The sequence below is a fragment of the Python bivittatus genome, unplaced genomic scaffold (genome assembly GCF_059951505.1).
Source record: "Python bivittatus isolate LINGU-HERP-01145 unplaced genomic scaffold, Pbiv_v1 ctg000020_np1212, whole genome shotgun sequence".
Taxonomy (NCBI): domain Eukaryota; kingdom Metazoa; phylum Chordata; class Lepidosauria; order Squamata; family Pythonidae; genus Python; species Python bivittatus.
The window spans coordinates 41,229,920-41,255,972 of NW_028277030.1; the positions used below are offsets into that span (position 1 = coordinate 41,229,920).

Sequence of the window (26,053 nt, forward strand, 5' to 3'; positions counted from 1 at the left end):
ATTAGAGAGAGAGGGAGTACCCTGCTTGAGCTCCTTATAGTTTATAATATGCTAGAGATGTTATGACATTTTGTTGCAGACTCCCATCATCATCATTATCATCATCATCAGGCTGTGCCATTTAATCATTAATTGATTTCCACTAAAGAATCCCTTAGAAATGCAGAGAAGCTTTCAAAGCCGACCTCTTTAATGAAAGTTACAAGGTTGTATTATAGTTTATGTATATTGCCAGGAGCTGCAATTACAAAGGACGGCTCTAGGCTGTTACTGGTTAGTAGGCTGAATTAAATAGGTAATTACAGATACTACTTATCATATTTTACTGATACAAAATTTACCTTGAATGAAAAAAAACTGGACCTCATAATTAATTTACAAATATGACAAATTAACCTATCAAAAACCAGTAGCAGAGTACTAAGAAACCTGGTAATTGATTCAAACTATGTACAGGGCAGCTTAGCTACCATTATATTCTTAAAAAAGTGGAAGCAACTGACATAGAGCCCATACAGGTTTTTTTAACGTAATAGCCTTTAAAGAGATCTAAAAGGAAGCATACTTGAAACTGTTTAGATGTTTTTATCTTTCATAGTTTCCTATTAAAGTATCTACTTGTAAATGTGCTTTGGAATGTCTATTATATCATCTCAATTATTTATCCCAAGACCATTATTTCTTGCCCAGCATTGAAAGAGCCATTAATCTGTGTGATATTTTATCTAAGATTTCCCTATATATACAGTGCATCCATTTTTCCAGCCATTCTTAAAGAATTGCAGCGAAAGGATGGATGGGGAAGTTGTCCATCCATGTAAAATGAAAACAATGCTGTGAGTTACCCCCCACTCACAGCTGTCTGTCTGCTGGCATCATATAATCAAAACTAACGTATACCATCAACTGTACCATGGAGTGTAAGTTATGATGGCTGAGGAAGATATTATTAAATACTTAGTTTACATCCATTTCCTCAATATTAATGTATTAGATTTATACCCTGACTTTTATAGTAGGAGGTCAAAGTGTCATACATACTGCTCTCTCCTATTTTTCCCTGCAACACCATCCCTGTGAAGTAGGCTGGGCTGAAAGAGTGATTGACCCAAAGTCCCCCAGTGAGCTTCCATAGTTAAGGTGGACTTTCCACTCTTATTCCTATACCTTCACCATTATACCAGCTCTCATATGACCTATTAACACCTATGAAAGTGTACTCCCAGTTTTAACCCCCTTCAGTTATAATAGTAACTGAGGTAATAGGTGATTTGGAAACAGTGATTACTTCTGAGGCCAACCTCTGTTGTGAAGATCAAATGAGAGACCTCAATACACTTTTTCTTCATTTCTAGTGGAAAAATGCAATATAAATGTGATCATGATGATGATGATAACAAATTAAGAAATGCATCCTATATTTATTCTACTACTATACAAGTAGCCAATGCAAACATCCTCATATACTAAATAGTGTCAGTAATGGTGTACTCTTTTAAGAATTTGGGGTGAACAAAGAATTCTAAAGACAAGAACCTTTGTGGCTGCTGATCACAGATATAGTGAATGTGACTTTGCCAAGTATCCATACAATAAATTATATGTTGCATATAACTAACATCTTGTACTGAATTTGTTTATCAGTGAAAGTCTGTGGAATTCCTAGTGAGCAGATCTTACTGCCAGCTCTTCACTTACATCAGCAGAAGCAATCTGCAACTTTTACATCTCCAAAATTATATCTACTGAGGAACAGTGAAAATATTATCCTCTCTGGTACCTTAGGTCAAATGTGGTTATGATCAGTAACGTTATCAATCAGAAATCATGCAGTGTGTAACTGCAACAGTATCTTTTTTAAAAAAGCAAACAAACCATTATGATTTCAAAAATAATTGGCTTGTACATTCTCCAGAGTGTTAATGCATCTTTCCTGACATGCAAAAAAATGCATCCTACAGCTAACCAATTAAATATAAAGTGAGTGACATTGCCAGATTTAGCAAAGTCCCCTCTAAAGTCTGTGTAAAGTTTAGCAAAGCGAACAAGCAACAAAATAATTCCTATTCTAGGTAGCCTTTGTTAAAAAGCTTTTTCTCCAAAAAAAGAAGAGTCACCGATGAACATTTCAACAGGTGGCAGTTGATAGAGAAATAACAAGAAACAAGAGGAAAGAGAAACTTCACCTAAGAGCAGCTGATTTTCAAGAAATCAAATACATCCATGCTCACAGTTACTGCTTCCTTTCCCTCACTCCTGCCCACATTGTTTTGTTCCACTGCTTAACTTCAGCCAACCTGAACTAAATAGGAAGGCTGTAAAAAAGGAGATTCTAAACGAATTATAGATGGCCAAATGCCCACTTATAGTAATTGATACATCTGCATAATCATTGAAAACAAGTAAGGAACAGAAAACAAGAGAAGCATGAGTGGCTGTTAAATGCGTGCATTAAACCAATGTTGGTTAAATTTAAAAGAGCTCAGTGTTCCTGTCCTAGTGGTCTGTTCAAATGGGAAGGCTGGAAGAAAAATGTTTTGCAAGATAGAAAGTTAAGCATGGGAAATAATGGAATGACACAGACACTTGCTTCACAGTTAAGACTAAGCTTTGGCTCATTCAGTCAAATTCTGGATTAGCATTATGTATGAATTCAGACAAAATTGCATGAAGTGATGTCTCCATTAAGAATAGTCTCTATGAAGAATAGTGAAATGTTGGCTTCTAAAGGAGAAATGCCATACATTAAAAAAATAATAATGGAAGAATAAAATACCATTTTATTTTATGGTTTCATAAAAATAACCAGGGGTCTATAAGATCCTCTCACTTCTTTATAAAGTGCATTTGTTCACACAGCAACAAACAGATTCCTGAGTAAAATAATAGGTACAAATTAGACTGAAGCTTATGAGCCAATCACTATCTCTTGGCCAAAATATCTCACTGGGCTATTATGATGATAAAATGTTAGGGAGAATATTATGATATTTCCTGAGATTCTGGAGGAAGGAAGAATTAAAGTGTATTCATTAAAATTAATAAATCTTAGTACCTTTAACAAAGAATTCATGTTTTTGCAAATCAGATTTTTTGTTTTCTATTTTCATGTTCTTCTGATATTCTCTAGTTGACATGTTCAGAAGCTTGGTTAGTACAACAGGACATTTTTTTATCAGATGAGCAGGAGCAAATGTTGCACCATTTATGCAAGATACTTCTAAAGCTGATCTGTGCATTAACTTTTGTTCACTAAACTGTAGTTACTGTGTTCAGACTGCATTTCTTTTATAGACTTTTCAACCTATTGCCCATCAGAGATGTTGAAACAATTGCAGTTGGAGCACATGCAGGAAATTCTCCCAGCATATCTGGAAAGTACCAAGGGAGGAAGAACCTGTCTTTTATGTTTTATGAAATCTACATTGATTATGAGGAAATCAGTAGTAATTATAATGGCTTATTTATTTATGCCTTTTGCAGCTTCCAGTGATATACAGTATACAGCTTCCTTGTACATTTCTTTTTACAAAATATCCATCAGTTCTACCTCCTCTTGGGCACACATCTCTCTCACACAAATATGCACAGTTTCCATGAGCTTCACTTTACCTCTTCCAGTGAGATTTGTTAACCAGATCCAGTGAGATCTGTCTTTTCTGTCAAATATATCTTCTTATCAGTCTACCAATTTGTGCCTAAGACATTTTTATTATTCTGTCATGTCTCTATGAACTCATCAAATAATTCTATCAATTCCTTATAGCTTGTTTTCTCATTCTACCCTGTGTCCTTGACATCAATGATTTCCAAGATTATGTAATTCTTGCATTTTCTGTTAACCATTAAAATGGTGATTAGTTTTTCATAGCCCCCCATAGTATTTCATTCATTCCCAGTAACATTCCTACAAACATTTATTTGGGAGAAATACCCTTTAACTCTATGATGCGTGTTTAAGATTGTTCCATTAATATGTTCTTCGGGCATTTTAATCAACTCCTCAAATTCCTAGAGTTTCCTCCTCAAAGGCCTTGTGACAATCAGGGTGATGTTTGTTCTGTGATCTCCTCCAACCTACCCTTCATCCCAATTCCTACTTCCAATTGCCATTATTTTCTCAGTATCAGCCCACCTTTTTCCCAGAAGCTCTGCTTTTAATTCCAAGGGATCCCTTGACATTCAGTTGATGCTCCATTTTCTCCCTTTTGTCATTCAACCTGGTTACTGTGTTGTCAGTAACCTCCACTTTCTCTTTCAACTCACCTTTGTATACTGCTTGCAGTCATTCACCCATTTCTTAGAGCTGCTTCTGAGTAATTGTGTTCATTCCATAGCAGCCAATTATCATTCAGCCTTATTCTCCCACCATTTTGCTCAGCAGCCATATTGCTGTACTCTGCTCTGGGTCCAAAGCCACCTTAAGCCTTGATGGTGTCACTGTCATTCCTCTTTTAATGCTTTGTCCAGTCCAGATGTCTCATTGCCACAAAGTATACCTATTGTGATTTCCCATTTGGAATATCCATTTTGTTGTGTCACATTGGGCAATGACAAACCATTGTGCTCTAGATACTGTTATTTCACTGTACTACCCATGCTTTTCCACTACCACTCTAATTTGTCATCACATTGACACTCCATTCTGGACAAGATCAGTTCATACCATCAAGGGTGATCATCATTTCACTGCCATTCCTCCCACACCCCTACTCACTGTGATTCTATCATTTTACTTTTCAATGAGCTTCCATTTCAGATAATAAATTTTTGGTATGGATGCTAACACTGCATTCTGGATATCTCCATCGCATTCTTCGGATTTCATCATCCCCACCCTTAGACCAGTCCTTGGTATTTATTCTTTGAAGTTTTCCATTTTTCCGGTTACACATTCTGGTTATGCGTGTGCACACACACACACACACAGATGCTATGTGCCACTCCTCTGGGTTCCCTGAATTCAATCGACAAACCTCATGGTTCAATAATACGGCTGACCTGCCTTCCCTTTCTTCTGCAGTGCAGTTCTGATGATTTTTTTTTTAAAAGAAAGTCCGTTCGTGCCTATTGTCATTCAGCTTCCTCCCTCTTGCTTTCAGGAATTATTCCGGACAGGCTAATCTTACTTTCAAATGGCCATTCAGTTTTCTGTCATTGGTGTTAAAATATCCCAGTGGGGCGGGGGATAGTAGATGTTAAAAAAAAAACAAAAAACAGACAAATCGAACATCTGGCTACATATTTACGCCATCAGGCATCCCCCTATCGCGACAAAGAAACGAAAGCAGGCAAGCTTCTATCGCCACGAATAAACCGATTAAAACAGCGCAACAAATAAATAAATAAATAATCCCTTCACGTCCCTCTCTGCCCTCCCACAGACGTTAATGTAGGGGAAAGGGAGAGAATAAAGAGGAGAGGGAGCAGAAATCGCAGGAGTCCAGAAGCACTTGCCGTTGCAGGCTGATTGCATCTCTCCTCAGCCATAAGAGCGCAGCCACAATTCTAAACCCAGAGAGCCCCTAGATTTTGGGCAAAGAACAAAGTGTTAATTACAGCCTGGCGGAGAAAATGGCCATTGTTCCCGACTGTGGAAGGCGGCACTTTGAAAGCTGAGACCTGTGATGTGTTTTCCACGGAGCGCCAGATCATTTAAACCTGCATCGCGGTGGCGAACTGATAGCTCTCGGGGCTGCGACAGAGGGCTGTACTCAAACAGCAAAAACCAAAGGCGGGAGGATTTTTTTTTTTTCTTTTTGGAAGAGAAGGCGGGGGAGAGAAAGAGATCAATGCCCGCGCTGCTTTACTCCTCTCCTCTCTTCTTCTCTCCTCCCGCGCGCGCGCGCTCCCCTTCTCTTGCTCAGCCTCTGAGGTTCGCTCGCACCCGGCCACACAGCGGTGTGGGAACTGACTCTGGAAAAACCTCCCAGACGCAGAAAAAAGACCGGGTTGCTGTGGGGAGGGGGACGGAGGGAAGACGTGCTTAGGGTTGAGTAGCTGTGACGTGTAAAATTGCACCGCGGCGGCCTCCACTTGCCGGAGCTGAGAGGGAAGCTTACCTCACGCGCTCACACACAGGCACACGCAAAGCCCGCGCGCACATTGTGGAAAGGCGCGGAGAGAAGCCCCGAAGAGAGCGTACGGCGGTTGCGCTTAAAGCCCGCGCTGTCTGGTGTAACGGGAGAGGGGAAGGAAGAGATTCCTGGTGAGCGCGCAGAGGCGCGTCCGCGCTCCAGAGAGCGACGGGCGCACTCACCACTGGGAAGACAGCGAGAAAGCAGCGCGCGCGCGCATACACACACGAAGACCCACTGGAGAGGAAGCCGAGCGCACGGGCGCACACTAAAGCGCACTCACACATTCACGACAGTTCTATTTTCTCTCATGCGCGCGAGCGCACACACACGCACTCACACACAAACTCGGGCACACATACACACAGATACAGTAACTCGCTCTTCCCGCGCTCACCCAGACCTTCATCACTCTCTCTTCTTTCGACTGAGTCCTGCTCCTTCCTTTTGAAACAGCTATTCGCCATCCTTGGCCAAGGAGAAAGAGCGAGCGAGCGAGCGAGAGAGAGATTAATTTCCCCGTCCTCAGTCACGGTTCTTCTCTCAGGTATTTGAGAACCGGAGGAGGAAGAAGAAGAGAGAAGGAAGGCGAAGAGGGAACGAGAAGCAGTCTGACAACAGCCAAGAGCTAAAGCCCGCCAACAAATCTGCAATAGGGCAAGTGGATCTCTTTGAGTTTGCCTTCTGACTCACCTCTTTCGCCTGGTCTCTCTGCTGTAGGGTTAGACTGTTTTCAAGTAAAACAAAACAAGATAGCTGCTGTTAAACCAAGTCCATTTTATCCCCCTTCCTTTTTCTCCTGCAGTCTCCCTTCCCCCATCTCAATCCGGTTTGGGTTTCTGCTCTACCCCCATTTTATCTTTGGTTGAATTTTGTAGATCTGGAAGAAACCCTTTGGCTGGGTTGAGTGTTTCCCTCCCCCCCCCCCAGCATTTTAATTTTTATCCCGCTGCCACCTCTCTTCTGCTTTGATTTTGAATGCCAGCTGAGGAAAATGGGCAACAATGCTTCCGCCAGAATGGGAATGTCTCCGTGCCTGTTTTTGGGACGTGTGCTTGTGGTGCTAGGATCTTCTTAGAGACATAGCTGCCTGCTTTCGGAGTGGAAGGTAAGGGTCATGCATGAAATGGGAAGGTGGTAGGATATTAGGCTAGGGTGGTGGGGTGGGAAGCTTAGCCTGTTTTTTGCTTGGGAAGAAAGGCAAGGTGAGGCAATAGGGCTTGACACACAAACCCTAACCTGCAGGATCTCTTCATCTGAGTGTTATCCTGCTATCAAAAGTTAGAGAACTCTCTTTGGCAAGTAGACAAGTAATTGCGATTGGTAGCCAAGCTGCAGGAGGAATCTTGCCTCCATAGGAAGGTTTATGAATGAACAAGGTGATTTCACTGAAAGAAGAGGAAGAAGGGGATGCTTAGGTTAATGAGAAGTTTCAGGGAAGTCTGTGGCTCTTTCATGGTGGAACCAATCTGTGGAGTGATGGCGCCGTCTAGGTTTGATTAAACTAGTGTCACCAGGGGTGGGGGCAAGAGAGAGGGAAGCAGATTGCTTTTCAGTGGAAGAGGCTGAGTTCCCATGGATCTTAGGTCCTCCGGAATCAGGCTTTTTAAAACAGCTTTCTCTTCCCCCATTTCATGATCTGATTCATATGAGACTCTTGCTTCTGAAATGACCGAGAACTTACCACTGGCATTTGCTGCATCAGTACCTCAAATATTATGTTCTGCTGTATTTGGTGTGTCTAAAAGATTGCCCCTATGAAACTGATGAAGAATTTTCTTTTTCCAGATCAAGCAGGAAAGCCAAAATGCTGCCTATTGGACTAAGGTTCTTAACAGTGCAACCCCTTGCAATTTTTAAGAAATCATTTTCCTGAGGTCCCTTCCTTCAATTCAGTAGGTTTTCATTAGATGTCTAAATAAGGCCAACACAGTTACTTCACATTCTGAAATAGGGATGCTTTACTAATGAGATTCCTAAAGTTATGTTTTTATCCCACATTGTCTTTCAATGCCTAGACCCTCCCAGATAACAACAGGGCTGCAGTGCTCACAAAGTGCTCCAGCAACATTTGTAGAGTAGAGGATCATTTGCAGGGTTTGCTCATAAGCAAGTTCCTTACTTCTCATCCTTTGAGCCTCATTTTGCAAAGAAGCCATTTGTTGCTTATAATGCTCAGTAAAGAGAAATGGGTTTGGCAGTTCTTGGGGAAGCTCATTTTCCACAATGTACACTACTCCCCACCCTATTTTTTTTTCTTCATTAACTTACAGATTTAAAGAAAACTAAGAGTCATTTGTTTTCCTCCTGTTCATGTTTAGAGCTTGTGGTTTATAATCTGGGAAGCACAAAATCTCTTGATTTGTTTGGCATTACGCAATTGGGGGAGGGAGATGCCTGCCTGGTCATTCAGTGTGGAGATAAAAAGCTAGAAAGAACAAGACGAATTCATGTTAAAAACTCATTGACTATGTATATTGTCTCCACACAAATAATAGAAAAGGTGCTACCTAATTAGGTTAAAAATATTAGCTTGACATCACAGAGAACTGGTCACCATTAACTAAAGAAGTAAGCAACTTCACAAATATGACTGCTGAAAATACGTTCTCTCACACACTCTCTCTTAAAAAATGCTTTCTCTTAAACGTTCAATATATAAATATATTTGCAATTCACTTCCTTTAGAAAAATGTACATAGAAATTGCAGCTGCTGTGTGGATTAAATACATCTCTTGTTTCCAGGATGGAATTGATAATTGAGAAGAGATGACTCTATTACCTAACACACACAGACACACATATATATATATTTTTTTAAAAATCAGTGTGGGTCTGTTTAAGAGGGAAGTTGTATCCCAAGAAAGCAAGTAGCCCCTTCTTTAATTTCTATTAGAAATTCACTCCATGTATCCCTAAAGGTATTTCACGATACATTTCAGTATTCAGAATTCTGTAACTTGCTCCTACTGATAGCTGAAAGAAAGTTTCCCCCCCCCCAAAATGTATTTTAAGTGATTTATCCAGATGTTCTTTTTAAATATTAATTTAATATACTTAATCTACTATTCTAGTGACAGCCATATAGGAGATAATGCCCCAAGTATAGGAAACAGTAAACTGTGCATTTTGAAAATCATGACAGTCATTCATCATAATTGTTCAAACTGACAATAACACATAGAAAAGATATAGAATAATAATAGTTGCTCCATTTTTCCTCAGTGCATGAAAATGTTATATAGAAAAGCTATATAAAAAAAATTCTCTGTTGTAATCTATCTGATGAAGTAAGTTTGTAACTGAAATAATCAGAACTTGCTAACCTGAACATGTGCCAAACAAAAGGACACATTTGTATTAATAGTGTAAGAAATGTTATTTTTAAAAATCTGGAAAGGCAAATTAGTCAGCCAAATTGGCCACATGGTGGCACTATTCACACAGCATCCAACAATTTATTGAGTTAAAATAATAATATATTTAAAACTATTTTTAAGGGGGAAATTACATACATATACATTCTAACTAGAATCTTGAAAATATCTGGCTGCAATTTTGGAAGGCATTTGAGTTTCACGAAGCATTTGACCTGCATTCTTGATTTCCTCTCCTCTTCTGCAGGCCAAATGACATAGGATGAAGGCTGTTCGTAATTTGCTGATTTATATATTTTCCACCTATCTACTGGTTATGTTTGGATTTAATGCTGCCCAAGACTTCTGGTGTTCAACGCTGGTGAAGGGGGTCATTTATGGATCGTATTCTGTAAGCGAAATGTTTCCCAAAAACTTTACAAACTGCACATGGACACTGGAAAACCCAGATCCAACCAAATATAGTATTTACCTGAAATTTTCCAAAAAGGACTTTACTTGCTCTAACTTTTCCTTGCTGGCTTATCAATTTGATCATTTTTCCCATGAAAAAATTAAGGATCTCTTAAAGAATAATCATTCTATAATGCAGCTGTGTGATTCCAAGAATGCTTTTGTATTTCTGCAATATGATAAGAATTTCATTCAGATACGTCGGGTCTACCCCTTTGATTTCATAGGATTATACAAAAAGGAAGATGATAAAAAGTCTTTCTTTGAATTTTTGGTTTTGAACAAGGTGAGCCCAAGCCAGTTTGGTTGCCGTGTGTTATGCACCTGGCTGGAGAGCTGCTTGAAATCTGAGAATGGGAGAACCGAGTCCTGTGGGATCATGTATACAAAATGCACCTGCCCTCAGCATTTAGGAGAAGCAGGGGGAGATGACCATACCCTGGTGTTGCTAAATAATGTCGTACTGCCGCTGAATGAGCAGACAGAAGGCTGTCTCACCCAGGAATTGCAGACTACCCAGGTCTGCAATCTTACACGGGAAGCCAAGCGGCCACCAAAGGAAGGTAGGTGCTCTTCAAAAGGGCTCCATTGTCCCGCTGCCCAGTTTTGTAATAAATTTCACTGATATATAAGTCAAACTGAGTTGCACTCCACACCAGTTGCTGCATAAAAGGATTTCTGAAGGTCTGCAGTTGGTCATTCTCTGGATTCCTTCCAAGAGGGAGGATCTAATTTTGTATCTTTAATGTAATAGCAAAATATTCATTAAAAAAATCTAGGCTTTCCTATATCAAATGAGGACTTCTGATTTTATTCTCCAGTAAACATAGAACTATGCTGATAGGTTGGTTGTCAAGTTACTTCTCTCCCTTTCTTACTGCAAGAGACCTACACATGGTTACTCACCTGTGACCTTTTGCTTTGGCTTTGCAAGGAAGGTATTTCCAAAGGCATGAGGGTGATCTTAATAATAAATAATAATGAACATTTAAAAATCCAAATAGGCCATGACCTCAGAGGTTGAGAGAATGGATAGTCTTGACTCCCAAGTCCTTACAATAGTGTTTATACTAACAGGATAAATATTCAGATTATATTTATTAGCCATCATTGATATGAGATTAATGTTACCATTAAAAAAAAGTGTTAAAAGAGGGTGACTTCTGAGACTTGCCTTATGAGTCACTGAGATTAGGAGGCATCTATTAAAGGTTTTAAAGATAGTTTATAAATATCAGGTAACCCTAGGACATATTTAGGAAGCATCCACTTTGAAACATATTGAACATCTTCTAGTCTGTAAACCAGAGGCTTATTTGCTGTTACCCAGACAGGAAAAGTTTCAGAAGAAACTATGTCATCAAAATATATATGGCAAAATGGAGACTGTCTTCTAGTAACATGGATCACAGCCTATTTTTTTAATGAAGTGGATGGTTGAAGGTCTTGGGATAATAATAATAATAAAAAGGTTTTCTAGATGCTGTCCATTTAAAGATTCATTCAATCACCTTTCTCCTTTAACGTGCCTGTCCTGGCTACTCATGAACAGGTGCAAAGAAGAGGATGTAGATAATGTCTCAGAGAAATGAATAACAGGATCTGAAAGCTAAACAGAGTGAAATGTTAGGGATGTAAAATGGAAGCTCTTAAATGTGGAAATGTGCTGAGATAAGAGATGTCAATAACATTACCATTCTAAATGACTGAGTACATGGGTTTATGTATATAGATTTATAGAACATAATTCCACAAATGAGAAAACTAGTTTTTCTTTGTAAAAGAATACATGGGTTCTTGGAATCAAGGAAAGAGAGGAAAAATAAGAGATTGTGGAGGGTGGGGGACAGAGGGAGAATTTTCTTCCCTATCCAGGCATAGCTCCCTGTGCTAAAGAAGGTTGCATTTTCATGCAGGAAATGTTTTCCTTTTCCCTGGTTTCTACATGGTCACAAAGCTCTCTGTCTATGGGGAAGCAGAGCCAAGCTACTGGTCGCTGTAATAGAAGTTGCCTTTGTAAAGGAATGCAAAATTGACACGTTGTTCTGTGAGGATTTTCTTTAAGGGCAGCCAAGGCTGAGTGGTTTGGGAGAAAAAAGGCTGAAGCTGCTCAAACTGCAGAGGTGCCAAAGATACTCTTCGGGTTGGGCACAGGGGGAGCATTGCTCAGTTACATTCAAGCTAAATGACAATGCAGGTTGATGGCTTCAAATGATGGGGTGGAGAAGGACAAAATAGGTGTACAGAGTAAATTTGTAAATGAGCAAAACTTAATTTCTAGCACGTCAGTATTTTACATAGTCTATAGCAGGGTGAAAGAGACTAGAATGTGATTTTAAATTGCTCAAATATTTTTTTCTCCTGTAAAGACCCCATAGAAGCCCTTATGACGGCAGGGATGGTATTTAACATCATTTAACGCTAATTAATGTCCCTTAGAATAAGAAAAAATTCCCTCATATTGTGAAGCTTGAAGCTGACTATTAAGACAATTAAACCACAGAAAGTGTCTGAGAGATGTGAGAATACATTAGCATCTGAAGGCTTTAATTGTTTTTGGGAACAGTTGTGGGCTTTAACCCATTCCTGATAGCAACAGGAAAAGCAGTCTTCATTCCACCCGCCTCACTCCGCAAAGGCCAGTTTTTTTTATAGAAAAGCAGCAGCTGGTAGGCCAGTTGGCTGTTTACCACAATTGGAGGTAGGTGGATGGATGGATTTACAATCAGTTTGCTGATTATGTCTCTGATAGATGCACAAAGTTAGTCAGACGTTTGATGGAGATTGTGACTAATAGGCTGCTTTGATTTGCTTTAGCTCATAATTGGTCTTACATGGGAATTACCACAATTGCAGTTTTTAAGAATGTTATCTTTATTGTGAGAAAGACATGAACACTGAAAAAGGGTGTACTGCAGGGTTCCTCGACCTCAGCAACTTTAAGATGGGTGGACTTCAACTCCCAGAATCCCTCAGCCAGCCATGCTGGCTGGGGGATTCTGGGAGTTGAAGTCTAGCCATCTTAAAGTAGCTAAGGTTGAGGAATCCTGATGTACTGGCACCTGGAATCTCACCAAGTAGAGGCAGTCCTGAAGGACCGCATCTTCCATGTTGTGGTTGGAAGTGTTCTAAAGTCACATCAACAGTCTGGTATCTGTTTTGTATCTTGTGACTATATCCATGGTAAACTATTGAGCTGTCCTGTTTGAGAATGAGGCAGTAGAGTTTCCTTCAAATTAAAATAGGTCTTAAAATAATGTGTGTGGCAATCTAATTATTTATACAGCAGAAGATAGCTGACTTGGTGTTTCCTTAGAAAATGTTTTAGATTAGTCTGGTGGCTATCACACTTTGGCAAATTGGGTATAATTTCCCCCAGAGAGCTTTAGGTGGAGCAGTAATTTGTTAACTGTGGAGGCCACACAACAAGATCACATATGTGCCTTTTTAGCTGGTGAATTTGCAGAATAATTAAATTTGAATTTGAAAAAAATAATCCTCCTTTTGAATATACGTCTCTCAGCATATTAAGCAACAAAATGCTTAGGAAATGAAGATGTGTGAGAGACTACTAATTTTGACAAATATATGTTTCTTATTTATTTACTTATTATTTTGATCTGTATCAAAAGGGGTAGGTGTCATTTTAAATAGTATTATAACTGAAATAAAAAATAGATTTTCATAATTCTGTGCTTCATGTGCTTGAATAATTATCAATACAACTGTAATGCATGTAAGTTAAATATATTTTGATGATGATAAAAGTTTTAATGGCATGAACATTCAGTTATATACAGTTTATTGCCTAAAGTTTTCAGTGAAATAAGAGAACTATACAATGAGAATTCTTGTTGAGAAATAATAACACTAACATACAATTAGATTTGTGAAGTATATGTAGGTAACCTATGCATGTTGCCTTTACTCTGGAAATAAAAAAAATGACCTTTGCAATCATCCCATGTATTTCAAAAAACTGTTCCAGAATGTCCCACAAAGCTCCAGATTTTAAAGGTTTTCAGGAGTAATTAGGTTGTCCATTCCTCATTCTTCTGATCAGATATTACATCTATAAAAGGAATTAAATGGATAATGCCTCTGATTATTGATTCACTGATATATGCTCAAAATATGACGAAACGTTCATGTAAGAGCTGGAATTGTATTCTGCAACAATGATCATATCTTAAAAAAGGAACTTGTGCATAAAAAGGATGCAACAAAGAAAAACTAAATGATGAAGGCCTGAAGGGACACTCCCATGATAACAATGGGCATTGTAGCTCAGGAAAAGATGCAAAAGCAGATAAGTAACTGATGTATGTAACTAGGGATGCTAAAGAGAGTGGATGAGGAGAATCTTTGTTTATTCTCATGTAGTTAAGTGGTGGAACAGATGAAAAGAAATGTTTATTCAGTACATACAGGCAGTCCCCAGTTTAAGAACAAGTTCCATTCCCAAGGTCTGTCCTTAAGTTGAGTTTGTATGTAAGCTGGGACAGTATTATTGTATGATACTATATAAATAGTATTGTGTAATTAATTCGAACCATTGTGTATTTAACTCAACTAATTGTGTATTTCATTCAAATTTTGCTACAGTAGGCTCCGTTCTTAACTATGGGTTGTCTGTAAACCACGCATTCTTAACCCGGTGACTACCTGTAGTTAAACTATGAATTAGTTTTCAAAACATGTAGTAGTGACTAGACAAAATGGGCACCAACCTGAATCATTTTAAAAAGGGATTAACACCTTCACGGAGGAGGAGGCTGTCAGTGGTCATTAAATTCTCAAGGTCAACTGCCAGGGGAACTGAGTGGTGGTGACTAGAATTACTGTTCCACATGTCCTGCTTATGGGCTTCCCATAAGCATCTGGTCACAGTGGAAATATAATGCTGACTAGGTATGACTTTGGTTCTTACCTGTTAAAGTGAAATATTCAATATGTTAACTGTGTATTGACTGAGAAGCTCCCTGGAATGCAGTTTATGAATATTTTAATCATTCATTTTTATCAGTGAGTTGAGCTTATAAAATTAATAATGATTTGTATATGCATTAGATCATGTACTAAAAAGCTAACATTATAAGAATTAATTCTGGTATGTAGATTTTGGGTGATAAAACTTAGGAAATGATTGGTTATCTGTTCAATAACTGCTCTTCTTTTTTAGTGCCTATGTTTGTTTATTTAAGGATATCTTTAAGATGAAATCTGCAGGGTTGCTTACAGAATTCATAAAAATTCATAGCTGCTTTGAGTATTCGTGTGAATAGAAAGAAGGGGTATAAATCAAATAAATAACAGATAAATAATAGACCATTAACATCTAATAAACAACTTAATAACTAATAAAATTCAAACAGTAGGACGATAACCAACTAAATGCAATTAGATCAATCATGCATTTAATCAGTCCATCAAGAAGCCCCATTAAAATCTATATGTGTCTTGGGGCTCAGAAGCATGAGCCTAATGTATCCCAGGTGGGTAATGAGTTCCATAAGGTTGGTACCATCATTGAAACATTCATATTCCTTGTACTGCTTTCATATGAGCTTGATTGAAGACTAGTAACTGTTCAGTCTTTGCTTCTGTTGCTCTTATATCTTGAATATACTAAAAAGAAAAAAAAACCATGATGCATAATTTCTTTGGCTTACTAGAGGCATTAACTGTAGAGTATTTTGGGACACATTATTTTACATGGTGCACAAAACTAAAGTTAATTCCTTTGAGAGAATACAGAAATGTTGCAAAGACTAAACAAGAAAATAGTGACTTCATTCAGTTCCCAGTTTACAGATACAATTTTATAATATGCACAAAGAACTGGCATTGAATTCCTAGGGCAATTGCACATACTGAATAACAGTACAGTAATCTTTTTTAAAAAATTGTATTGAGTTTTTGAATTACTTTTATATTCTCCTGTTTAATATTATCAACTGAAAATATCAGCATTGCAGTGCTCAGTTTTCAGTATTAATTTGTACTAGAATTATCTGTTTAACATTTCAATATACAGAAAGTAATTTATTCAGAGAAGAGTTCTTTCTTCCAGGGGAATTAATTTTTATTAAGCTTATTCAGTCATACTCCATGGGCTCAATCAAAGCATCCAAATTCTGAGATGTTGTGGCTCTTTAAATCTCAAATTGAAGTTTAACTGTTCCTCTGTAAGTCTACATTAATTGCAATAAAATAAAGGTCACAGTATTCTACTGGGTATTATTTATATTTATTGTTAACAAGAAATTTAAAACAAGATGGAGAGAGTGATTGTACAATAGGGATACTGCAAATTTACAAAACATGCATCACTGGTTTAGAAATATATTTGCAATTAATTTTTTAATGTTTATTTATTTATTTAATCACATTTGTATAACCACCCATCTCAGGGAGGCATCATAATAATAATCAAAATATATAAAAAACTATTAAAACAATCAATTTAAATTAAAAATAAAACAAGTAAAAACAAGTAAAAAAACAAAATGGCAGGAAAACATACAGAGGGTGTATTCCATCATGCTTTTTGTTTCTAATGTATACTTTTTATGATAAATACAATGATATTTGTAATATGCAAGTATAATTTCTTTGTAATATTATGATAGTATACTCAACTGCTCATAAGCTAGGGGTTCCATCTGCTTTATCATTTATAGTTTCTGTTCAATGTACAATAGAAAACTTTTACTTAGACGGACTATTTCATATAAAGCAGGTACACATCTGGATATCCAGCTTTCATTCATGTACTTTATTAAAGGATTTGAATGTCTGTGGAAGACAACCAACATATTGCAATTGGATCAGTGAGACTAAAGCTGCCATTCTGTACACACCTTCTCAGGAGTAAGTCTCATGGAATTAATTAGGACTTAATTCTGAATTGGAATGTTTAGTATTGATGCAATTCATATGGCTGTTACATAGCTGCTGTTCCATTCATCTTGATGCACAGTATAGGATAAATACAAATGGCTCTTCCCCATATGGGATCCCTTCTTGTACTTCAGTATGGAGCTCATATCACAAGATAATCATTTTTCAGCTACAATCATCTCATGTAACGGGAGGAAAAATATTTGTAGCTGTTGGTTAGATGTTTCATTCATTCATTCATGAGATTTATCTATAATCTTAATCTAGGTGGACTGTTGGCAAATATAAGCAATTGATCTATGATGTATAGACACAATCAGTTGATTTACAACAATGCTTAAAGAATGAAGAAACTTGTATCACCAAATAAATTATTGTGCATAAGCTTTCATAGGCCAGAACTTTATATTTTAATGAAATATCTCTTATATTTTAGTGGCTGTTTGGAAATAAAATGGTAAAGATCTTGTCTCAGTTTCATTCATGGTGCTTGAAGGAAAGATTTATCATCTTGCACTGTTTTTGTGATAGAAATAGTACCCCTATCATTATATACCCCTATAATTATTTGCATCACTTTGGAAAATTTAACATCGATAATAATAAAAATATAGTAGAGAAAAAAAGAAATATATAAATTACTATATTCTTTTTTTTTGTTTTCTATTTTTTCTTCTCTGCACTTTCTATTTTTTCTTTCTATTCTTTTTTTTTAGTTTGTACTAGTTTTTATCTTTTTAATTGTAATTTTTAATAAAATTACTATATAAAATAATAAAATAAAAATTGACCAGTAATTGATATCAACTGTGGCAATTAGCACTCACACTGCAGGTGTGGTAAAGTAGGTGGGATGCTATGTAGAATGTCTAATGATAGGCAGTTAATGGAAAAAAAGCCATGTAGTCATAAGAGATATGTGGGCAAAAGAGAAAAGCTTTATAACTTTCTCCATAATGCCATGGCACTAGGTAGGATACTGAGACCCAGAGCAATTTCTCTTTACTTTGGTATTAGTTCTCTACTGTCCATCTCTCCTAACAGATAGGAAGAAGGTAATGCATGAATCAAAACAGCAGGTATTCTAGGAAGAGTTCCAGAATCCATGCTCTGTATCTTGTTAATTCTTATTTTATTCATCGTAAAATGATAATATGGCAATTAATTATGAGTGCAGATATAGATTTAGATAAGGATATAGATATATGTATACTTTGCTGCAAGGTTATATTTACAGGATCCAACATCCCAACATTAATTGAAACCTATAAATAAAACTATGTACTGAATTCTTCCTCTTTTCCTTGCTTAAGCAAGAACAAGAGTTGATGGAGGTGGGAGATACAAGTAGCAATTTAAAGTGTAATGGAATAAATATGGAGTAGTGATTCATTTTTAGAGAGTAGATGGTACAGTGAGCTGCAGATTGTAAAGTAATGGATTATTTCTCTTCAGAAAATTTTCTTGATTATGTAGCATCCTCTAGAGAAGAGCAACAGGAGAACAGTTAAAATAAAGAAAAAAACTTTGAACTTTCAGTGTTCCAATCCTTAAAGTTCTTTCTGGAAAAAAATAGTGAATCAGGGAGATTCCTGAAAGCTTAATTGTTATTGCTTCCCTTGATTTTTTTTTTTTAATTGTTAAAACTGTACTGTTCAGTCATTGATATGGATCATTTTTTTTGAATTTGACTAACTTCTGATGAATGAGTTATTGATCAATTGAGTAACCTGGAGCTATGCTGAAACTGTAGCATTTAGAATTCCCCTGCAGATGCAACAGTAGGTGGATAATGAATAAGGTCTACATGGGTTTTGGTCTACATATTTTCAGGGTTTTTAATTTTTTTTTACTCTTTCAATATGCCAATGACATATTTATTTGTTAACACTAAAAAGGGACGTCATCCAAGAAAACAGCTTGATCAAATAATACCATAAATTACTGAATGACTAGATCCAATCAAATATCAATTGTTATTTGAGATTATTCAATAATCTGTGGTTCTTCAAAATTTCACAAATACTCTATATAAATTTATTCTATATAAACATAACAATAAAAAATCCTTATGAGAATCCCATATATAAAAAATAAAATCCCGTCCATTCCATAAAGCCCATTGCTCTAACTTGTTTTAAGGGAGGAATAAGATTGTGGCACTTCTCTCTCATCAAATAGTAGATGCAGACATAAGATAAGTATACTCCTGTTTCCCTCCCTGAACCAGTTCCCCAAATTCCTAAGTCAAAGAGACAAACCTCATGTTAAAGGAGTTAAGTGAAATTGTTGGAGCCAAACCTGCTTTTGCAAAGTGAGATACTTGAGTAAGTGTGAAAGTAAGGGTTGGAAGAAGGGAGGATGGGTATAATATACTTCAGAAGACATGGGAACTGTTTCTGGGCAAAGAATCTGACTTCTACAATCGTTTCAATTTGAACTTATTTATTATTTGAGGTCCTAAACTTACATAGGTCTACCCCACACATTAATTTTATATATGTTACATTCATTGTCCAGGGTGGAGGATATTGTAGCAAAGATTCCTATTATTGTGTCACTGCAGCATTTGGAGAACACCCACGCTGTTGCAGGTAATGACATCGGTTTTAATTCCATACAGAAGTAGACATACTTGACTCCATTGATTTTCTAAGTTTGCATAGGACTATGTCCACTTTGCTGGCTGAGCAATCATTGTACATTATTCCAACCCTCATTTTCTTGTACAACTGCTGATGACATTGTGCTGTTAGGTTTTCATCAGTCAAAACTGTGTGGCCATTACTAGGAAAAAATTGCCATAGGTTTTACTACAATATAATGATGTGCTCATCTGCCCTAAATAAAACAAAATTATCTTCCTTTCATGGGAATACAATTGTCTGCAAGATAGAACAGAACAGTTCCTCATTTTTTATGATACTATACTACTACTTTTGTGCCCTTGATACCTCAACATATGTTACTTGTACAGGTAGTCCTCACTTAATGACCATTCGTTTAGCAACTGTTAGAAATTATGACAGTGCTGAAAAAAGCTACTTATGACTGACCCTTGCACTTATGACCATTGCAGCGCCCCTGCGGTCATGTGATCATGATCCAGGTGCTTGGCAACCAGCTCACACTTAAAATGGTTGCAGCATCCCACGGTCACATGATCATTATTTGCGACCTTCCCAGTTGGCTTCTGGCAAGCAAAATCAATGGGGAACCATATGACTCGCTTAACAACCACGTGATTCACGTAACAACCACATGATTCACTTAACGACTGTGATTATTCACTTAACGACTGCCGCAAAAATGTCATAAAGTCGGGTGTGGTCATGTGATGCCTCACTTAACAACTGCCCTACTTAATGATGAATTTTATGGTCCCTATTGTACTCGTTAAGTGAGGACTACCTATATTAAACAAACATCAGAGATATCTTGAATAATCACTGATGACTCTTGCTGTTTCTGTGGGAGCCAAGTGTGCATGCCAGAAAGGAAGGTTTTGCTCAGAGATGTAATTACAAATCATGCATTTAGAGTTATTCCTTGTAGCGCAGTTGATAGTACTATATCCCCCTATGAGACATTAAGAATGGATAAGGGTACAAAATAGTACACCAATAATCTTTGTAAATTATAAAGTACTCTGAATGAAAATGTATGGCAGGAGATCTTCAGTGCAATTTAATTTTCTCTGAGTCAACAGTAAAATAACAAATTCAATAAATTTTGCACAAATAGTCTTTTCAGGAGATAAAAGGATTATATAAGATTCAAGTGAAAATGATAGAAGCCTAGTATGTATAAATTTCAGCCGTTGCACTAATCTGCCTACACTCAGACTGCAAAAAACATAAAGCATAACATTGATTTTTATTGTCTTCTATTTACATTTTTGTCACAGAGATGGTAATCTTGTGTCTGGCCACATTATGTCAGATCATAGGCATCAAATCCTCTATGGAAATGGCTGGCTGGGGGGTGGGAGGGAGACAGCTGTATTTGTAACCAGAGACATGCTGCTCTTCCAGCAGAAGGAAGGGTAGGAATGATTTTATTGATTATATATCCATTTATTTTGCAGCTTCTAGGGCTGTCTCCGACAATGAACAATCTGGATTCAATTTTTGCTATAGAAAACTCAATATTGAAAACATAATTATGCCAGAACCCTTCATTGCCTGATGTCTGCAGAGAGGATTCCCCCACTTTTGGGGTATTTCATCATATGAAACTCTTATATAGCATTAAGTGCTAAGCCATAAGCTTTTTAGATATAAAAAATTATACCTAAAAAGACTTGGTTTTCCAGCTAAATGGTTTGGACTTATACATACCAATTAACATTGCCTTCATAGAATTTTAATGCCTTGATTCCATTGTGCAATGTGTTAAATATGTGTCATATTTTTCAATATGTGCATAACTCCTTAACATTTTTGCTGTACTTCCAGTCACAATATCTTTAAAAGCATGCTGTCCCAAAGTAAAAAGATAAAAATTAAAATGTGTATTTTGAAAAAATTAAGTAAAATGACAAAAATTAAAAGTTTTGACAATAACAGCTTTCTGCTAAACTTGGACTTAAACTTGATCTTGCCTTTGTCAAATACCTTAATTAACCATAGCCAATGTTCATTTTTTTAAAAATGATAGAGGCTGTTCATTTATGAAAAAAACACCTGTTCCCCAACCATTGTTCAGTTAAATGCAAATACATGGTGCTTAATAGAAATCATAAGTAAACATGTTAGAAGGCAATTAAATTAAGGAAAAATAAAACAAAAAAAGGGCAAACACCAAAGCAACCTGCATACCTATGTACTCTAAACAAGGCTTTTGAAGCATTATTTTAGAGCAGTTAAGTTTATTTATTTACTTATTTTATTTATTTATTAAATTTCTCCCCCGCCCATCTCCCCCCAATGGGGGACTCTGGGAGGTTCACACAAAACATTAAAACCATAAATACATATAAATACATAAAAAATAAACAATAAAAAAAATACTAAAAAAGAAGAGAGTCCAAGAAGATGAAGGATCTGGGGCTGAAGACAGCAGGCCTCTACAGGGCTAGGCATCCCCACACTTGAAGTATTCCGTCCCCACCTCAGGCCAAGTGGCAGAACCAGGTCTTCAAAGCCCTCCAGAAGGCCAGGAGTAAGGGGGCCAATTGCACCTCCAGGGGCAGAATATTCCAAAGAGTGGGGGCTACTGCAGCTAAGGCCTGTCTTCTGGACCCCGCTAATCAAAGTTCTTTTACTGAGAGGGTCCGAAGCATGCCCCCTCTGTGTGATCGGGTGGGACAGGTTGAAGTCATGGGGAAGAGGCAGTCCCTTAGGTAACCTGGTGAATTACAGTTACAATCTGCACCTGTTAATAGATAGCAGAAAGAAGATAGTGGAAATCACCTACCAGCCCAACAAATGCCAAATGCTATCCTCCAAGTTCCCCAAAGCTTTCCTGAACAAGTAACTTCTATTTTTTTTCTTGTTTCATTTTTAAGAGCCTGAGTTCTTCTTTCAGTGGCATGTACCTTGTCGCAAGGGGATGCAAGGTGCTGATTCTTTTTTGTTATCTGACCGTTAATTTCTTTGTAGCATCCCACCCCCACTTTGCTGCCTATACTTACTGATCTAAAAAAAGCCTCATGCAAGGAGTTCCTCCCTGTTGTCTTTCCTTCAATTCAGTTGAAGCATGGAAAGTTAGGGAGGATGCAGATTGCTAGAGAGATGACTGTCTGATGAAAGACAAAATGCTTACATTCAGTAAGGTAAATGCAATTCCATCCATGAAAAGTTCCCAGAAGCTGTCTTCTCCTTTAAACAATTGCAAACATTTTTGTTCCTATCAGAAGAAGAGTAAGGTTGGGGAAAAAAATGCAGATAAAACTTTCTGCAAAGCACCCTCCAAAAGCTTTGTCTTTGGCTCAAAGGATCCTTGCTGCTTTCTCTCTCAGTGATGTCTGCACTCTTAAATTTATGGCAAGAGACTAAATGGGTAGATTAATCCATTGGTGACAAATAAAACACCAGTTTTTCTTGCTGTTATCTTTACCTTGCTGACATCAGACAACCTCTAAGGCTTTTCCAGGAGAATCCCTAGAGCTTCAGATGATAACTCTCTGCCTCCTCTCTGTTAGATTATCAGTGTTGCTAAAACTATAATCTTAATTGAGAAGCTCTGTTTAACTGGGACACCTTTTGTCCTGTTAATAGGAATTGTAGATTAGCAAAAGATAATGTCATTACCAGTAATGTTGTGCAAAGATTGGTAGTTTATTAATGTTTCTTGATTTGGAAGAAGCCACTATCTTCTTGGGCTGCTTAGGGCTGCTTGCTTCAAACATTTTAAACATGTCTTCAGTTTAGGAAAAACATGAAAAAAATTGATAGATAATTAGATGTGACTGTTGCATGCATTAATATTTGTGTGTATTTGTGCACAAAATATAGTGCACAGATTTTGGAAAGCCATGGACTCATCGGAACATAATTAGTAATATGGACAGAAGATAATATGAACACTGGTGAATTAGTGGGATATGTTTAGATGGTAAATATTGGGTTGGGAAGGAAGAACTAGTGGGGGCATTCTGTCTTCTCCTGTACTGCATTTAGTAAACACAAATAAAGGCTACCTTTCACATGTCGGTTTCTAATCTGACTTGGAAAATAGCTGCAAGATGTATGAAAATATAACTTATCAACAAACTAGCAAACATCTATTTGGTTCTCCAGACATATTCATTGCTTTTTGTGAAGTGCCAAATGTCTACTTCAAGTTAAATATCCATACATTTCCTGAATGAAAATGGAATTTCAGTGTAGAGTTTCATATATGGAAATTAGCCATTCACCTCAGAGAACTAGTCTGGTGATATGTGGCAAACAGAACATGCAAGATTCAAAATAGTTGCCACAGAACCTTGGGCACCTGAAAATGCAAGTTTAGTTGTATATGCAATATTAAAAAAAAAAAAAGATGTAAGGCATAAGCTATGGATGACAAAAGAGATGAAAAAAGTATTTATACGACAAGAAGAAATAAAAAATTATAAGTTGGAGATCCTTGTCACTTGTTCTCTCTGAAGAAGACTATGTGATCAAGGCTGATAGGAAGGATATTTGAAGGACAATTATTTCTAACCAAGTAATACAACCAAGGATTGTGGCATTAGAATGTACACATTTATTTGAAAATAAATCCAAGTTTAATTTTGAAAAAGTTAGCTTTGTCTGCTTTTAGGGACATAAGTAAACTCAAACATGTGTCATGGAATAAAAATATTCTATTTGGTTTTTAGAAGCATGATTTGCAAGAATGTACTAATTGAACATAACAGATTTTTCAGCTAGTTGTTCTGTCTTCTTTTAACTGCATTTGTTTCACTGTATTTTTCTCATTGCTTTTTTAATATTTTAATTTGCATGAAGCAATTTTTAAAATATATATATATGTTAATACATAGGTTTTTTACATTTTCCTTTTACTGCTTATGTCCTCTTTTCATAGCTTATTCTATTTCAAAACATGAAAATCCAGTTCAGATGGAAACTAGTTCTCCTAAATAATATAGAGTATGTAAAATGAAACACACTAATATATAGTTCTTCTGATGCATTCACGGAATTCTTGGAATGTAATTAAAGAAATCACTCCCACTGTAGTGAGGAAATGGTTGGTAGGCGGGTAGGTAGGTAGGTAGGTACGTAGGTTGCATCTCCAAACTGGTGCTGTGATATCCACAAGCTTCTACTGTATGTGGTCCTAAAAAAAAAAATTATGTTATTTTAAATATTATGTCCATTTAAAAAAAACACATGTTTTCTTTCTCCTATTATTTGTGAACTTAATTTTTAAAAATTGGGTGTTCTAAATTACAGTGTCCTTCATGGCAAGATTGCTTCTTTACTGTTAAGAGAGGAGATTCAGGACACTGACTAATTCATATCCTAGCATTAAGCCATATAGGACTCTCCCCAGAATTGGCTAGCCAAGGTTTTTACATATTATACCATTCTTTTCTTGCAGTGTGAATTAATTCCTTGTTTGAAATTCTTTTTTAAAAAATCCTATTATTCAACTTCTAATAAGATTTGCTATATTTGCTTACAATTATTCAACAAAGGCTGGTCACTGAATTACTATTTAGTTAATAAAAACTGCAATAATATTTCAGCAATACACATTATTACCATCTCACTGGATTGTTTGATCCCATTAAATTTGGAAGGTATTTTGTTTAAAAGTAAAATAATTTTTAAAGCCTCACTTTATTATTAATTAATTATAACTAACTGAAATATAATACCAGATACTGTTTAAATTGTTGTAATTTTTTGTTTGTTATCCTGTTTTAAAATTCTCTCAATACTTAGAACCAGACTTGTTTACTTATTACATTGTTTATTTGTCTACATTATCTGTAATTAATCTGTAATTACATACATTATTTGTCTAATTTCTTTTTTTTTTAGAGTCTGTCTAGTTTTTTTAATCAGGAAGCTACCATCCTAGTTAAGTACATTTTAATAAGTTTTTGTATTCCTATCTGTAAAAGATAAATAGAAACGAAGACAATAATTATTAATACATGGATACTTATGAAGAAATCTAAGGTGGCATGATGCTTAAAGTGTTGGACTGGGAATTGGTAGACTCAGGGTCAAGTTCAGCTCCAGCAATGGAGCTCATAGGTGAATCTGAACCAGTTCAATTTCTCAGCTTAACCTATCCTATAGGGCTGTTACTATGGGAAAGACAGAGGATGAAATAATATGTGTGCTATTTTGAGCTCTGGAAGAAAGGCAGGATCAATTCCAACAAAAACTATACTAAGCAGCTAATCTAAACTAAATGCATTTGCTGAGAATATTGAGCAACTTGCTATATTATATTACACTTAAAAAACACATGCAAAATCTTAACACTATGATTCCCCTGCGGAAGTCAATTAATGAAACTGCTTCAAATTTATGGCAACAACAATATAAAAATAAATGCTGTAGTGACTGAAAAGATTTACAGATTGATTTGTTATGAGTTATTAGTGAAGCAACTCATTTGGCTCAGAGAGAGAGAGAGAGAGAGAGAAAGATAGAGACAGACAGACAGACAGACAGAGATAGAGACAGAGATAGAGACAGATAGACAGACACATACATACATACATACCCACACATCTTTCTCTCTCTCTCATATTAACCTCTTGGTACCAAACAAGAAATGCTCTGACA

The 26,053-nt window shown here is 36.6% G+C and overlaps 1 protein-coding gene across 1 annotated transcript in view; it reads left to right on the forward strand.

Annotated features, from left to right (window-relative positions):
• The first annotated feature begins 6,074 nt into the window (after window positions 1–6,074).
• The window catches only part of ADGRB3 (adhesion G protein-coupled receptor B3), a 498,176-nt gene continuing 478,197 nt past the window's right edge, over window positions 6,075–26,053 (forward strand). Inside the window, exons 1-2 of the mRNA XM_088137454.1 lie at window positions 6,075–7,185; window positions 9,703–10,471. Coding sequence (XP_087993580.1) covers window positions 9,718–10,471 — 754 coding nt within the window. The 5' untranslated portion in view covers window positions 6,075–7,185; window positions 9,703–9,717. The remainder of the gene's footprint in view (window positions 7,186–9,702; window positions 10,472–26,053) is intronic.